The sequence below is a fragment of the Aythya ferina genome, assembly GCF_964211825.1.
Source record: "Aythya ferina genome assembly, chromosome: 4".
In the NCBI taxonomy this organism is placed as follows: domain Eukaryota; kingdom Metazoa; phylum Chordata; class Aves; order Anseriformes; family Anatidae; genus Aythya; species Aythya ferina.
The window spans coordinates 13,510,279-13,528,187 of record NC_140300.1 but is presented as its reverse complement, the minus strand read 5'-3'; the positions used below and the strand labels follow the sequence as shown (position 1 = coordinate 13,528,187).

Genomic DNA, 17,909 nt, shown 5'->3' with positions numbered 1-17,909 from the left:
CTCACTGCAACACTGGCTGGGATAGTGTCCAAAGGAGAGGAAAAAGCAGAATAAAGAGAAATAATAAAGAGAACATGTATAGAAACACAAACGTACACATTGAACAGTAAAGACTACAGAGAAACCAGTGTATGTTATTGAGGAAAAAAAATAATAAAAAAAAAAATCTAGGAGCACAGATAAGGAAACAAGACACAAAGCAGAGGAAGAATACAGAAGGTCCACTGCAGGATATTTTTAAAAGTAAGGAAGGCAGAATGTTAAGAATGATCTCGCCATTCGCTTTTTGAATGCTACGCTCCACCCAATCTATCTTTTCTATGATCCCGTTTTTCTGGAAAAGCATAGAGAACATCCTGTGGAGGCATTACACCAGGTTTTGGAATCAGTAACTCTTTCTGACGCTGCCTAAAATATTTTCTGCTTACTCATTCAACGAAGACACCAAACCAAGCAGAAAAAAAGTTTCTGCTTGAAAAGCTTTTCCTGCAACAATGCATTACAAAATAAAGAAGTGAAAAGCTGAAATCAACCAGTTCTAAAATACAGATGTGGACTATGTTTAATGGAAATAAACATGACTTACCACATGCAGTATTGTCTTACAGATATATACATATCCCCCCAGAAAAGTGTGTATGTGTATGTGCATATGTATATATATGTATATGTATGCATAACCTTAGTTTTAAGTACAGCAGACATTTCTAAAAACTTCTTTCCTTTGGGCAACCAGTACATTTTAAATCATTATTATTATTTTATTTAACTACTAAATTCAAATAATATTTATTATGCTTTGGGCATTTTAATTTACTTCCTATTTCCATCAAAAAGCTGCTCAACATAAATCCAAAGTAAAAACCTGCCTACTCTAATGACAAAACATCTAACAACAACATCCTTAAAACATTTTTCTTAACGTCTGTGGGGAAGCTTCAGCTACTAGAGCAGGCAGTACAGGCACACCTCAATTAGTATTTCCAGTTCTGTAAAATATTGCAAAGAAAATCCAGAATGATGTTAAGAAGAATTACTATTTCTAAAATGTGATATCTGAACTTAGTAAAATGAGAAAATAAATTCTTTGAAAATAATTCCCTAGATAACATGGAAATACTATACGTTCCCCCATGAAGAGGATGCTAGACTTTCTCTTGAAGGCTATCTCCACTTTTTACTGTCGTAATGTAACAAAGGCTTGCTTCTTATAAAAACATAATTAAGTCAGCACAATAAAGCAGTTTGGCATTCTAGGGGAGCCTGTAAGAGATTATTTTTAGAATCCTTTAATGGTGACTTATTTTCTTTTATTAGCTACATCAAGGGAGCATTCTCCACAAAACCCAGGGCATGCATCTTCTATTAGTGGTCAAACATGCAATTGATTTATTGCTTTTTTTTTTTTTTTTTTTTTTCCAGCTTTACTAGGTAGATGAACGTTAGAGCAAGAGGAGTAATTAGTGGGATCCGATATCACTTAAGGAAAAAATGCTTCTTTAATAATTTTTCAAAGTACATTAACTGCTGTAAACAACACACGAAACTTTCACACTTAACTGTACGGAAGGTCCACAGAAGCACATAGTGAAGATTTATCAGAAGGCACCCATCCCACCTTTCCCATGGAAAAAGCATTGTTACTCAGAACCAGTCTGCACAGCACTGATGGACCGTATAAATATCTCTACAGTTGCAAAAGAGAGTAAATAAGATGTCAAATTAACCCAGACAAACAGTTGATTTCCGTTTCAAGTATGAGGTCTTCTACTGTCAAAAAATTATCTTAATTCTTTTCCAATGTCTGATTAAACTAAAACAGTAAAAATAACTACTGGTCTTTGAATTATCTCAACCTAGAAAGATCTCTCGGAGAAAACGGAGACCTCCAGAGGATCATTTCCAATTCCCAATTGTTACTGTACTACAGCTAGTTCCTAGAACCAGATGTAACACAACTAAACTGCCTTGGTGGTTCAGTGGTCTGAAGCATGTAGGAGCTCATGAAGAAAGGCAAAGAAAGGCACAAGTTGTTCACAGACTAAATATCAGACAATTTACCAATGACTGAACAAAAGATCTCTCATGGCAGAGTGAAGAAAGCAATGTGGGAGTGTATTACAGTAAATGTACAGAAAGAAAGAATACATAGAATACATGGCAATAATACACTAAAGAAGGGAAGTCAAGTAACAGCCCTTATCTGAAAGGAATGATCACTGTTTGCTTAAAAAGAAAAAAAAAGTCACCCACACCTTGTTAACATCTTTGGGAACGAAGAGTTTCTGCCTTTTCCTTTGCAGGATGAGTGATCACCTTGTTTTGTTGGAAACCATTTATGACTAAAGGGAGACAAAGGAAACAGCCAACTACCCCTACATCTAATTCTACCCCTGCATCTAATTCATCACAGAACTGAAAAAGAACAGGTAGCAGTCAGTTATGTCAATATAAATGAGAAATTATTCCACTAAAATCAACAAAGCCTCATCAGAGCATCACTTAGAAAAGAGTTGGTATTCAGACTTTACAGAGTTAGGAAAGGGTTTTGTTTAGTTTTCTTTTCTGCTCAGCTCTCTCACTAAAGACAGCCATTTGCTGAATGTTACATTGCAAGGTAAGTCCTTAAAGATTGCAATTTAGTAGGGATAAATTTCTAATATTTAAATTTCTGGTGTTTACCATATTGGCTAATCAATTGAAAATTACTTCTGTGATTATCAAGTAAATTTGATAATAAACCTACTTGAAAAAAGCTGGTGAGGAAGTCCTTAAGATAAACCAGCTATTAACAAATATCCAAATACTGTTTGTTAATGCAGTTTTTAAGTACTGTCAGAGTATTTTTTCAACAGAAATTGATTAATTTTCAAATGTTCTGAGATGCCTTACAGCATTACTTGATTGCTGAGTTTCACTTCCTTCCAAAGATGCTTGGAGAGTGACTGCAGTTAAAAATATGCAGTGATAGCTCAGTGACAGCCACTATTAGTAGGAGCGCTGGTGATGCAGTCGCCCATGATTTAGCTACTTTCTTATAAAACACCCTGTCACTAAATGTGCTCACTGATCATGATGCCCAAAGGGCTTCATTAGGTTTGAAATGTATAAATAGTAAGGTGAATAGTGAAACCAGCACAAAAATAGTTAAACTGATCAATAAGTTTGCTACTTTTATATATATATACATACACACATATATATGTATATATATATATGTATATACACGCATTTATTTTTTATTCTAAGACAAGGCTCTAATGCCAAATAAAACAGCAGTATTTTTCCTTAAGATGTGTGAGGTGGAGAAAGCCCAAGTTTTTATTTTATTGACACAGATTTTAACAGTAGTACAACACATTTTTTAAGCAAAATGCTGAGAAAAAATGCATGCATTTGGAGAGAAGTTTGATGGAAGAGATTCTATATGTACCCCTCTGTAAATCAGAGTCTTCTAACAGGCCAGTTTCCAAAACTGCCTTCCACTCTAACTTGTGCTGCCAGCGGAGGATGATACCAGATCATCAGTACCACACACTAAAGCTCTCAGAAGTTCTGACCAGAGGAGAACCATGGTAGACAGGATACAACAAGAAACATGACAAAACAAAAAATCCCTATTACAGAAAGCTACAAAATTATAAGGGAAAGTAAGTGAACCCTGATAAAGAGGAGAGGATAACGGTGCAGGTGGCTTAAAGTGCACCTCAGACCATTGCATCACTTGTTTAAGGTTTGCCTCTCAGGTTACAGCTAACAGCCAATTCAAGAAGAAAAGAGGTGAACAAGCAATTAGTAATTCTTGAGCTTTTCAGATTTAAATTTAAATACTTAAAGTTTGATTAATTAGGCCTGGACCTTAGTTTCAATTAACCTTTCTTCCAGTTGTCTTTCTCATCTTCCTCTAAAAATGAACTAAAGATCTCCCCTCTGCAGGATAGTTTATATATGCCAAAAACAATAATAATAAAAAATATAAAAATAAAGAAGTATTTACTGGAGAATTCATTCTGTAAAAGTAAGGTCAAAGAAGCAACCACACTTCTGGATGTAACACATTGTGAAGAAGTTCCACAAAGCTGAGTAACTCAACCACATAGCTCAAAAGTCAATTTTCACTGACACATTCTACTATAGTTTAAAAACAAATAGCGGAATTGACAAAATACAGAGTATTCAAATTTCATTAACAGAATTAAGCCTTCTACATAAATTCCAGCTCTTCTTTTTGTATTAAATTCTTTACAATTTTTCCCTATAGTCTGTTATTAAAACTTCTGTCTGGAATGAATGAGGCGTTTAAGACTGAGACTGCCGGCATGGATGCTACAGTCCTCTTCGTATTCACAAAGTAGAATAGCATGAGCAATCTAGTAGCGAATTTGACAGCACTATTTCTTTTATATTTGACCTTTAAGGCCAGGATCAACTGCAATCAGATGAGATTCTCATGATTATTGTAAAGGTTAAGAAAGGAAATGACAGTTCTTTTTTTTTTTTTTTTTCTCTCCTTAGTTAATGCCTAAGGCAGGGAAAAATCACTGAGAATTACCGTGATAACTGGTTAAAAGAGAGTTTACAGAAAGAACGTTATCAACTTTTAGAAAGCAAAATAGCTTGGATAAATTTTTACTCCCTTTTATCACCTCTATTTTATGCACACTATTGCTAATAAAACACAAATAGTACCCCGAAGTCATGTGCTACTGACAGGTTGTTCTCTCTGCAGCTATTTGCAGTTTCTCAGTTTATGCATTCACATGGAGTTTTCACACAAGAAGTTATTTCAGTATTTGATTGGTAGCTCCACCTAGTGTTGTTCATCATCTATTCCAAAAGCAACTGAAAAGCAGAGAGCTAGACATAACACATAGACTTTTGCTCAGTGCTTGTAAAAGCATCTCCTCTTATGCCTTCCACATAGAACTGATTTGTGCAACACCCACGCAGGAACTTCATTTTCACCAGTACTGACTATGAATAGCTCTCATTGCCTTACATTTCTAAAACATGCCAAACTCTTCATTTTTGAGGCTCTCGGAGACAGGCATTACATCGATTTGGGACTCAGTATCTTCAATACACAGATGCCTTTACACTGTGTTAGCTCTACCTGAATTGCAGCAACAGTTTAGTTGTAGTCAGGGTTGTGGCAGAATCACAATGCAGACAAGGCCAATTCAATCCATGCAACTCTGCCGTCATGTCGGAGAAATACAACACAGGAAATAGTGAAGCTTACATAAGAACCTTCAAAAGGAAAAGTATTTCCTATTTCTGGAATGGAGTACTGTACAATAAGATGACTACTAAGTTTGCAAGTAGAAAAATTTTTTAGTTAAAAAGCAAGTTTTCAATTTCTCAAATTAATTGATTATTTGTTCGCCAAAATACGAGTTGCAGAAATGTTTAGGTCTTAGGATAACTTGATATAATAATTCACTAAGCATGTGAAATCCGCAGATCATGATTTTTTTTTTTCTTATTAGCACCAATCTGTAAAACTTCCATTTTACTCTTCTACAAATCATACTAATAAGGCTAACAGCAAGTAAGCAGATCCAGCAAATCTGAATGTCTCCTAATAGCTGAGGAGAATTTAAAACTTTCTCTACACAATAACTACCAGAACTTAAGCAAAAAGTTTTTGTCACAGAAAAGCAAAACCTGTGCTGTTGTCCCAACACAACACCGTATTTTAAGTGATGCCCTTCGTCTGAATTCACGTTCTAGAACCTGAAGAGTTAACATCACTCACCTCCAGGCCCTGCTGATGCTACTGACTATATACTTGGAGACAACAAGGACGTTTAGCATCACAGAGTGGAAGGCATAAACTGGATGACTGAATCTAGTCTTCTGCTCTCTCGGGAACCAAAGCAGAAACTTATTCTGCAGGTCCTTAAGAGGTGTTGGGCTCAGACAGACAGCCTGTTTCAGATCTCACCCTGAAAGCCTTATTCAAGTTCTGAGCCTCTTTTTATTTCGGACCAGTTTCTTTATGTGCCTGCATTATTATTCTTAAGTAGCTCATGGTATACCAAATATAATAAAAATAATAAGCAAATATAATAAAAATAATAAGCAACCTACATTTTGTTTTCAATCATTATGCCTATAGATTTTTTGGCAGTCTACTTTATAAATCTGAAAATAAATTAAAATAAATCAAAACTATTAAAAAAAAATACACACTTGCCTGTAAGCATTAATGTAATCCTTTCTGTGTTGCAGAAGAAAATCTTTCAGCTTCCCAATATTGGAAATCTAAAAGAAGAGAAACCATATTAAATGCCAAAGTTACATAAATTAATATTTTCTTATGTTTAAAGTTCAGTAATTCCATTCCTCAAACATGAATTAGGAAAATTAATTTTGTAACAATTAATTTTCACATTTTTCAAGCAATCAGTACATAAAAATCATGGAAAGCTCTGTTATATGAAGGCAGAACTTATAAAGGAATAGTAAAAATGTATGTCTTGTGTACAAAAAGCATAAACTAAATATTAAATACTAGCAAACAAATATTAAGCATATCACTAAACATTACTAAACTTTTCAAAGTGATATGAACCAGAAACCAAGAAGCCAACATATATCTCAGAAAATAAATTCATTTCAGATTATACAAGAAAATTTTTAACATTTTGCTGATGAAGAGCGATGCAAATACTCAAGTTCAGTTACGAGAACTTGTAGAGCAAGGTGCTGCCCCCTCCTTCCTATTTGTGCAGCAATACAGCGAGTGACCAGTTTGTGCCTGAAGCCAGGCATCATCTCTATCATCTGGCATGTTTTGCCAGGGAATATATCCATTCCCCGCACCCCCACCCCCTTTTTCTGGATTTCTGTTTCTGGATTTCCACTTGACCATGGATACATTTTTGATGTAAATTCATTTGATTATCAAAGCCTTTACAGAGATCTTTTGAAAAGATAAAAAAAAAAAAAAAAAAAAGCTTCTAAAATATGAAAGAACTTTGGAAAACTTCAGTTGAATTTAAAAAATTTGGTGTAGCATCAGATGCTACTTATCTTAGAGAATGGAAGAAGTACAGAAATACAGTTTTAAATCAGCCATGGAAACAAGATGAGTACCAATATGACTTCCTTAACAGGTCATGAAGTAGACATGATGGGGCCAAGGGCAGGGAAGAAATTATATACATTACAGGTAGGTATTTTCAAGGTGGGAAGTGCACAGGGAACCCTTCTAAAGCATATTCTCAAATATTCATTAATAATTCAGCTTTAAAAAGCATGCAAGGAATTTTACAAAGCAATAGTTGTTTTAGTTTACAAATAAAATAAATGTGGTTTACTCCATGTATCTGGGAAAAGGCATCAGAAGCCGTTCAAGTCTTAAAATCCTATTTTCATGCAAATGGTCCTTGTAATTAAACAAACAAAAAACCACAGAGAAAGAACACAGAGTAGTTTGCATAAACGGAAGATTAATTCCCCCAATTATTTTTCACAAGATCTGAAAAAAAAGAAAAAAAAAATGTACTTAGACAGACTGCTGTGATTTGTACAGCTAAAATGCATTTTCCTGCACAAATAGATGTGTATACTTTTCCCTGTTATCATTTGCTGTTTCCTTTTTACTATAACCCATGGTATCAGATAACTTTCCCAATTTCCATGTTTTAAGTTTTCCAGATGATTAACAGCACAAAGAATTTTATCCCAGTTACAGCAAACAGAGTTTGGTCATTATCTCCAGTAGATCCAAACTTTCCTAAAGCGTGTTAGCACTGTCATAAGCAATAAGAAGAGAAACACTGAAATCACTCCTCAAGATCAACGAGGCACAAAAATTAAGTCAAACCGTTCTATAGCTGTTCCTCCCCATCACCACCAGAACATAATTTTTGTATTCTGATCTCTTTCTCAGCTCCGAATTTGTACATCATGAACTTTGCTTAATAGGTAAATTGAGCTTGACCATAAAAGCAGAACATTTTAAAAAGTCATACAGTGTTTCAGCAGAACAATAATCCTTAATAGGCAGAAAGAAAGTGCTATGGGGGACAAAGAGTGGAAACGTGAAGTCAGAGACAAACTCCAGAACATTTACATTAATACGTGAACAAACACTAGACTAGAAAAGAGATTAGCAAAATTTTATAAGTAATAAATCTTAATATTATTGCAATAGCCACAATTTAGGGGTGATTAACAAGCAGAAAGAATCAGAATGACAAGCAAGAACACTGTCTTACAGTAATTAATTCATCTAGTCACAAAGAGCATTCTATTTAGGCTAAAATTGTCATCGTGTATTTGAATTGCACTGACCCCACTTTGCCTCTCCTTCATTTGTAAGGCTATTTTCATGAATTTAGAATGACACCATTATGCCCATACTTGCATCAAGCTCTTAGTTCCCAAGATTTGCATCAGAAGTGAGACTTCTTGTTCTGCTTTCCCTCAAATCCTAACAGCATCCTCTGGGATCTTGAACTGAGGCTATTTCTCTTTTGCCTTATCTTATTGTGGACTACTGGCATAGTTGTGAATTCAATTTGTCTTTACAGCATCAACAAAATAAAGTGATTTTTATGAAAAAGGTCTCACTAGCATTAAATAAAGGGACTGTGAATTTTATCTCACACACACACACCTTTTTTCTTTTTCTTTTTTCTTTTTCTTTTTAAAGGTACCATGCTTATCTTCTACAGACACAAAATATCCATGATTATACAAATATAAATCTTGAAGATATCTCCAGGGTCATCAACTGGCATTTATTCTGGGGTTATCAGAGGCACACCATACACTCTTTACAGACTTATCAAGCTCCATCCTAAGGGCAATAAAGCCTCTTCCTCTTCCAACCGACGGCCTTTATGAGAATCTTACTGCTCTTATTATGAATTAGAACTGCCAAAATTTCAGGTTTCCTAATGACCAACTTCCACCCATCTGTTCTTGTTTCAAAACAGTCCTTTCCCTTAAGAGCTCTTCTTCCCTTATGAGTTTACTCTAAATTATCTCCCCAACACCTTCAACCCAGACAAAAGACCCCGAGCTTTTAGTTTCTCCACACAAGGTAGTTCTGAAGTTGCTTAATTCGTAAGTTTTCTTTGCATGTGGTCCAGTTTCTATCAATCCTCTTCCAAAGCAAATGTCCAGAAGGGCACACACTGGTGTTCATACTTTGTTACTCACCTGGAAATGTTTTTTGCATTTTTTTTTTTTCATTTTGCATAACCAATTTGCATTGGTTAGCTCAGAGCTTACTCCTTGTTTTGGTCAGCATTTGGTCAGCATTTCCTCATCACTGCATTTTACCAAAATCTTACTTTTTTTTTTTTATTCCCCCAAATGAGCACAGTGTTAAATATGATTACTTTTAAAACTCAATCCCAGAGTAATTCAACCATTAACCTCCAGTGCAGCACTTCTTTCAACGCAGAACTACTGCTTCTGCTACAGCCACATCATATTCAGGTAGTATTTTCTCTGCTAATCTCCTCTAGACTTATTAGCACTTTATCAGCCCCTTTACCATCAGACACCAGATCTTCTTAATAAAGGAAATATGATTTTCTTAAAGCATCAAGTTGGTTGGGCATATACTATTTTTAGTACGGCATGAAATCATACTCCATTGTATCTTACTTTCTATTTATCTTTTTCCACTTAAAGTCTTTCCTGAAGCCTGGAACACCTCTGCGTCAGACTAAAAGCCCTGCTGATGCCATAATCATTTTCTCTCTGCAGACTTAATTATAGGCATTAAATTTTGCCCTCTGATCAAACGGTACCATCACCAACTCAATGTGTTTTCACCAAAAATAGCTGCCATCGGACTTGTGTCTGAACTCAGCCCAGGGATTATCTGATAACTGTGACATGACTTTATTAACACAGAGATTTGCTCCAAGTTTCCAGCCCCATGCCCTGGTTCCCAGTACCTACCTTGCTTTTACCCTGCTGGACCATGGCTCTCTCCATATTAATTCAGTCTGGAAACCATAACTGAGCTTTTCATAATATATACTCCAGCTGCATGACAAATCCACTTTTTTTCTCTCATTCTCTTTTTATTTACATACTTAGAGTATTTTAACTTGCAGGCTTTTTCATACCATTAGTTAAGTCACCGTGAACTTTCCAAGCCTGAACTTTATCCTTACAAAGTCTTCCCTTCTGCAACAGTTTTCTTGGTCAACCAGTCTCTCCTTCTGCCATGTACCCTGCTCCTTATTGCTTCTGGGCTAGTTTTTCATATATATCTATATTTTTTTGTTATCTTCTCTAATTAATCTTTCAAGTAGACATGGAACAATTTTAAATTCCACTTGTATTTTAGTGTATCCATTTTTCCCCGTTCCGTTTTCCCATCCATCGTAATTGCAACTTCCTATCTGCCATACACGCCTGCTTTCAAAACAATTACCCCACCAATCTACACAGCCTTCAAAAGGATAGATGAAAGCAATTTGAAGATGAAGCACAAACACATCTCAGTACTGGCCTCCCGTCATAGTTCTTGGAAATTAACTGTCTTCCTCTCTGAAAGTCTGCAGCAGAGAAATAAACCTTTCCTTCAGCCTTGAAACAAAGAAATGGTTTCCTTCTTTCCCCGGAGGGATAGGAGGGCTTAGAGAAATGCTCTTCACAGTTGCAGCACTCTTGCTCTACATTAAGAGCAAAGTTATCTTATAGAGAAGAACGCCACTGAATTTCTGGATAACTGACACTTTTATGAGAATCCGGGGAAAAAATACATTTCCTCCCAATATTGCCAACATCAGTTATAGCGTTACATTAACAGCATGTTCTCAAACTGCTGTTCACCGCCAGAATACCAAAGGTTACTTTCTTTTTGACAAAAACATACAGTCCCAGACTTTCCCTCATCCATCCGCGTTCCCACCTGCACTCCACACTCTGGCTGTCCCATGAGGGTCAGTACCACACAGTGACACACTGGAATGATTTTTCTTAAAATTATTCTTCTGAAAATTAGGCTAATAACGTTTAAGAGTAAATGCAAACAATCTCTTGCATTTGTTTTGACACCCAAATATTTTTATCACCGCAAGGCAGAAGAGAAGCTAGACAGCACCAGTAGGGAACTTCCTAAAAGATGCATCTGCCATGAAACATGGTGCACGTAATTACAACTTAAGAAACTTAAAATGATAACCCACACACTCAGGTACAGAAGTCAGAGACTCCAGGTGTTACTTAACCCCCCAAGCAGGGTTCTGGCAATGGAAACCCGTGTTTCTCTGCAGTGAACCAGCAATCATTATCCGCTGGGTGGCAACACCAGGGTAAGCACTGTGCATCGTGTAAGTAAAAAGCTCTCTATAAATTCACATTAAAGCCTGTAATGTAACTTTTTAAAGTCACTTTAGGTTCCAGTTTATACTCTACCTTCATTTCAAAGATCACCTTCATTGTACACTACCTCTTTAACACATGTATCTGTGTTCTGTTGCCCCTGTAGATTTTCAAACGACTTTTATTAAACCATAAAAGCAACTATTGCATATAATGCAGGTCCAGCACAAAAAGAAGCTGTGAATGGCTGCCATCTGCTACCACAGGTGGCATGCACAGCTCTATTTATACTTGGGGCCTTCACTAGGAAATGGTAGATGTTGTACTGTTTAGAGATTTTTCTTATTATTTTAGAGCAGCTTATATTTTTAAATAAGAAGATAAACAGGAAAGCACTCCCAGCTAAGCAGCATCTTCAAAAGATGTGTATGCTTTGAACAAAGACGCTGATTATGTTTCTTGCAGTATCTTAGCAATACATACAACATTTCTTTCCACTCGCCACAAAGAATTGATCGCTCACGAAACAGTAGGTTCCAATTTGCATACGCTTAACCCACTGCAAGAAGCAGCAGCATTGTTTACGATTAAAATGATTGGGGTAGGTTCCCGTGACATATTGTAGGGAGAAGTTGACTGTGCTGAATAGTCATTTTCACTGAACAAACATAGCTTTTTATCAAGTTTACTTTGCTACCGGAACAATGCGCAACTATTTGCTACCATATAAAACTGACTGTTGCACTCTGTACTATGCTTCCACTCTGAACTTTGAAAAGATGTTGAAGAAAACTTTAAAAATACTTAAAAAGAAAATATAATGGAAAGACTGCAACAGTTGTAAGAGACACTGCATTTACTGTTGATTGATTCAGCAGCACACTGATAAGCACAACAGATGAAACTCCCTTGTTAATTGTAAAAAAAAAAAAAAAAAAAAAAAAGTTTCCAACAGGAGTTTTACATTGAACTTTTCAGTACGTCCAAAAAGACTGATCTTCAAAAGTTTATCTAAATAGATTTCATTTATAGATCCATGAAAACGTAGCTACATTTTACAATCCCCTCTGCAAAATGGAAAAAAAAAAAAAACACAATAATAATAATAATATCTAGCTACCTATCGTGTTTCCAGTTCTAAAATTACAGTCAACCTGATTATTTCAGAAGAAATTCAGAATTTCAGTGAAATATTAGGTGATATTCAGGGGCTTCATGTTTCAGGCCAAAAAAGTACAACCTTAGTTCTAGCAGGAGGTATAGCAATCAGCAGAGAAATATAAACTTTTTTTTGTTTAATCACACATGAAAACCTAATTGTTTCAAAAAATAGAGGAAGTTTTCCATGCTTAGTGCAAATGTTTTCTGAAATTGGCAATTAAACCTAATCAACATTATAGATACCATAAACAGAAAACCAATTTTTATTAAACAAAGTGTAGAATTAAGAGCTTGGGCTCTTAACTAAACTATTGGAGTTGGGAAAGGCTGGTTAGGAAGGCTTTGATACAGAAATGTCTCCTGTGGAGACTTTTTCCACTGCAGAATACCTTTGATGAGATAGAGGTATGAACTTTTAAAAATAATTGTACATGAAAGACCAGATTCCACTGTTTCCTTACATATTATATTTTAAGCACTGTAAACCCACTGAATTCACAATGGTTTCTGCAGCATTGTCGCCCAGAAACATATAGTGCTTTTTTTTTTTTTTTTTTAAGAAAAAAAATGGGTTCTGCACTTCAGAAAGTTGAATCTTCAGAACACGAAGTGATGCAATTCGCTGCTATGATGACACACACCAAGATACACCAAGATACTCAGCTTCAGCTCTGAATCTCCTTGGCAGTGTGAAAACCGTTGGTTAAAAAGATGTTGATGTTAAATTATTTCTAGCCCATTAGGTGGTGCTGTCCTACCGGAATGCACAGCCGAGGAGCACTGCACCGCCTCAAAATGCCAATTGGCCAGTTTTCAGATGATTTGCCTCTTGAGGGTATACATTTGGTTTAGGTTTCCACAGCAAACGGTAAAGTTTCTAAAATAGGTCACGCGGATCAATTGCTCTTGTAATCTGAAACCCAAAAGAGCAAATAATATCTAAACAATGGCATGGGGGTGGCCCTACACTCAAATGGGGTAGGAGAAAGCGAGGAGACAGTCAGCCTGGCTACCTCTAATCTCATGAAATTGGGACTTGGTTCAGTTTCTGCTTTCCATCAGCATATACGTTACAGCAGCAGCAATGGGCAGGGAAAAATTCTAATTGCGTTTTATTAGTAGTCTTTCATTCATAGTGAAGTAATGAACAGAACCAAGAATGGGTATGTGCTGTATTTAAAAAAAAAAAAAAAGAAAGAAAGAAAAGTATGGTATGTGGGGTAAAAACATTCAAAATTAAAATAATTCGATTACAACCATGAAAATGAAGTGTTTTCACTCTTCAAAGGTAAAGATGGCACTAAAAAAAAAAAAAAAAAAAAAAGACCAAATATGTAACATTACCAGTATTTCTATAATTTAAAATAAAATTGGTGGTAGTGGTGGAGATGATAGAGTTATAAGGAATTATTACAAAAATTTACATTAGCCATCAGTTCACATTTTGAATACTCAACCTCTAATTACACTTTGGATGTGCATTTAATCATTTTGATATATTTTTTTTATTCACTGTTAATTTTACAACCTGGAAAATTTGGTAATAACTAACTCAATATCAGCCTAAAAGCTTCAAATCTCACCTTACTGTGCTTTCTTTAAAATATAATCTATTTGTATGGGATATATGATCTGGTTAAGTAAATGATGGAGAGACTGTTTTTGTGATTTTCTGGCACAATTACAAACTATTTTTCTTAAAGATTTTTCTAGTAGAAGTAAAGTACAATTAAGACCTAAAAGCATGAAAGCTCCAGTTCCCCACCAACCATAATAAAGACCAAAAATACCCAGTATTATCACTGGAATTAGGTTTTATTGGGGTATTATTTGGGGTGGTACTTTTTTTTTTTTTTTTGTTTAAGTGTGTATAGTGCCAAGAGCAAACTCCGACTGTGTAGAAAAACTATTTTACAGGTATTGATTAAAAAAAAAAAATCAAACACTGAAATTATCATAATGCATATTGTGTGGTGTAACAAAGTATTTAAATGGTTTTATTCCAGGGACTTATAAACACAGGAAAAGTCTGTTTTATAGATAATTACTTAGAAACTAATTTTTAATTCTAAATCAAAAAACTGCAACACATGTAGAATTTCAATAAAGACATCTGTGTTAGTTTTGTCACTGTTTTCTTACATCTTGTGGGAATAAACTTGTTTGATACCCACATGTACAGAAGTACATCTAAATATTCTGAAAACTGCAGAGGGTCAACAGGAACATGAAGTGACCTTGAGAAAAAAAATAACAGCCTTTCTAAAATGTAAAGTCAGGCTAAATGTTTTTATTTAACCAGTCTTCATCTACTCTCTCTGTGGCAACACATACTTTCAATAAAAAAGCAACATCTGACTTTAATAAAACTTACTATTTCCCTTTTTCTTGTTTATTGTCCAAGTCTAATCATAACTTTCTTTAGCATTTATATTTTTACACAATCATCCAAAACCTCATTGACTAAAATATAAACTCCACAACAATTGTGGGGAATGTTTTGGTTGAGAGATAAAAGTAAATTGGCCAAAATACATATTTGCAATAATTGGCCTTTACCATTGCTGTTCAAAACGCCCCACTCACAGCGCTGCAGTGACTGCGTTCAACTTTGCTTGTGTCTGCGAGAGAAATTTTTCTCATCCCTTGTTCTCACAGGCTAAACTCATTTAGTGTTACGTATTCCTGACTCAAATATGTTTTACGATATAAAAAGATTTCCAGTCCCATTTAATGCATAGCCAGTAATGAAAGGTTACTCTATCTCAGCATCATTATGAAATTCAGGATCCACATTTTTACAGCGCAATTCACAGAAAATTCATGTGTTTAACTTCGGGACTAAACTCAATCAACGTCAGTGGAAGTCACCATGGGGCGCAGAGGCGGTGTGCACGTGGCATCAGCTGGGCAGGCTCCTCTCCGCTGCAGCCCCCTGCTCTTCTTGCAGGCCGACCCTGCTTCCACTTCTGCATATTTTCTGCAGACACAAAAACACCCATACCCTGATGCAGCACCATACAAGGAACTTACTGCCTCTCAAACCCCTACCACCCTGTCCAACACAATGCAGGGGAACCAGCTCCATTTTGTTTCAGTGTTCAAGTCTTTCTTTATGGATTTTTGTAACTGGCACAATACTGTTCTTAGTACAGAAATCGTTTCATTACATTTCAACACCTTCATTTTTATTATGCTAGTGTAAGATCACTTCAGTGGTTGCTTTAGCACTTGCATCAAATTGTGAGGTTCTTCCCCATTAAAACACAAAGAGGACGGGACCAAGAAAGCGTCTAGTCTGCAAAGAGAAAGTCATTGCTCCTCGCCTAAAGGCATGTAGATCAAGCGCAACAGCAAATAAATAGAAATCTGGGAAGATGTTAATTATGAACACATTAAGATTTCAGTTCAAGTGCTTTATGGTATTGGCAGAAAAATTAAGACAAAGTATTTATTTTTTTTTTCCTCCTGTTCATGTAACAGAAAATCCCAAGACCTGGATCATCTACCATAAGTTTTAGGAGCTTACTGGGCTACCTGGTCACTGTAGGTCTGTACATAGTTGATGAGGAAAGGCACTCCAACAGTGGCTATTCACATCAGAAGTAAATCTATACAAAAAGTCTCCCAATTAGGCAATCAGACTTCTTCCATGCCGCCCCATTTGAGATAAGCTGCTTCGTTGTATTTTCTGACCGGGACAAACCAACCAAAAAAAATAAAAGCCTTCCTTCATCCCAGGGAAATACAACTCATCTCCACTCATCCTAATAAAAACAAAAACAATTATCAAAATAAAGGGGGGAGGGCGAGGGGGAGAGAGAGAGGGAATAGCAATTAAAGGGTTATGGTTTTAATAACTTTTACCAGACGTGGATAAGAAGAGAGTAAGCCTGAAGAAAAGTATCAAGTCTGCTAATACTACCATTCTCTCCATCCACCCTATAGTAGTGTCATAAAATGATAACTAAAGCAAACTACAACAGGTTCTCAACTCCACAGCAGTGGCCAGAGGTTTAATCAAAGCTCAAACTGGCTTGAAACCACCACCAAGGGCTGGGGTGCCTTCCTTTATCCTCAGTAAAGAGTCTTCTACCCGAGTTAGTGAAGGTCCAACTGTAATGCTGGACAAAAGTCCCCTCCTTTAGACAACATCACTCTGCCATATTTCTGTTCAGTTAGCTACCAAATAAGCATCAGTCCCCCAGGTGTACCAAAGTGGTACAAAAAAACATCTTTGGACCCCTTCACTACAAAATGCTCTTCATATTGGTTTTGATATGTCTAGTAAGTGCCAATTGTTTTGGCACCTGAAGAAACAGGGATAGGAGGCATGGGGAGAATAATTTCTGCTTGAAAAAAAAAATTACAGTAGGCAGTCACATAGAAATTTCTCCCTAGAAAGTGCTTTCAAAATTCAGGATTGGGAAGCTTTAGCTGTAGTTAAAGGAAAATCAGTGCTATTTCATGTGTGAGTAACACCAACAGTTCAAACGTATATTTTTTAAATCACTGAAAAGCAGAAACTCCTGACAAAAAATTCAAAGTTGTGAAGCAAGACACCTTTTCTCTCCCTTCTCAGCCATGAATCTTGGTAAGATTTTTTAAATGTCCATTTCCTGTAATTTTTGTAATTTTAGAGTGTAATTATTTATGCATGTTTATGATGCCTTTGAGGTATCATTATAAATATTTTTTAAGCATTTAAACTTAGGAAAATAAAATTAAATTATAGCTTCTCTTAAGGAGAGGCTGTCAGCCCCGTTCTGAATAAACATTCACTTTTAAAAGCAATCTAGAGATTTAGGTCCCCTGAAACCATAGAAATTAGTCTCAAGCTCATAGAAAATAGAGTAAAACAAAATCAAAACACTATTATTGCAAATGAAAGTTAGTTTTCTGTTTTTTTGTTTGTTTTGTTTGTTTGTTTGTTTGTTGTTGTTGTTGTTGTTGTTTTTTTTTTTAATTCAACAGACACCTTTGTATAAAGTCATAAGATTTTCCTTGATGGGCTACTTACAACTTAATTGTATTTACTTATTTTACTTACATACTTAATCAACAATTTGAACAAAGAATTATTAAGGTTAGAAAAGACCTTCAAGATCATCTCTACATATTTTAATTTTACTCAAGATGCATGTAAATCAGAAAGATAAAAAGTTACAGACTTGTAGATTTATATAGCTGAAGTTATATGTAAGAAACATTTTTAAAGATAAAAGCAATCATGAGAAGCTTCTATGACACTGTGAGACCAACGAGAAGACAGCACATTTTCTTTCTGTGATTTTTTCATACAACTTTGGGAACAGCAGAGAAGAAAAAACAACAAACCGGGAAGCATTTTTAGATGTCAGCATTGCTGAAAAATGACATTATGTTCAGGAAAAAAAAAAAAAAAAAAAGTGTTTACTATAGGGTAAGAGTACTTATGAGGTTGA

The 17,909-nt window shown here is 35.6% G+C and overlaps 1 protein-coding gene across 2 annotated transcripts in view; it reads right to left on the bottom strand.

Annotated features, from left to right (window-relative positions):
- STX18 (syntaxin 18) overlaps nucleotides 1-17,909 on the bottom strand; it is a 66,486-nt gene that overhangs the window by 27,197 nt on the left and 21,380 nt on the right. For both annotated transcript variants that reach the window (XR_014692286.1, XM_084516834.1), the window contains exon 2: nucleotides 6,200-6,267. Coding sequence is in view for 1 of the 2 variants with exons in the window: in XM_084516834.1 (XP_084372960.1) it covers nucleotides 6,200-6,267 (68 nt within the window). In the remaining variant the exon portion in view is untranslated. The remainder of the gene's footprint in view (nucleotides 1-6,199; nucleotides 6,268-17,909) is intronic.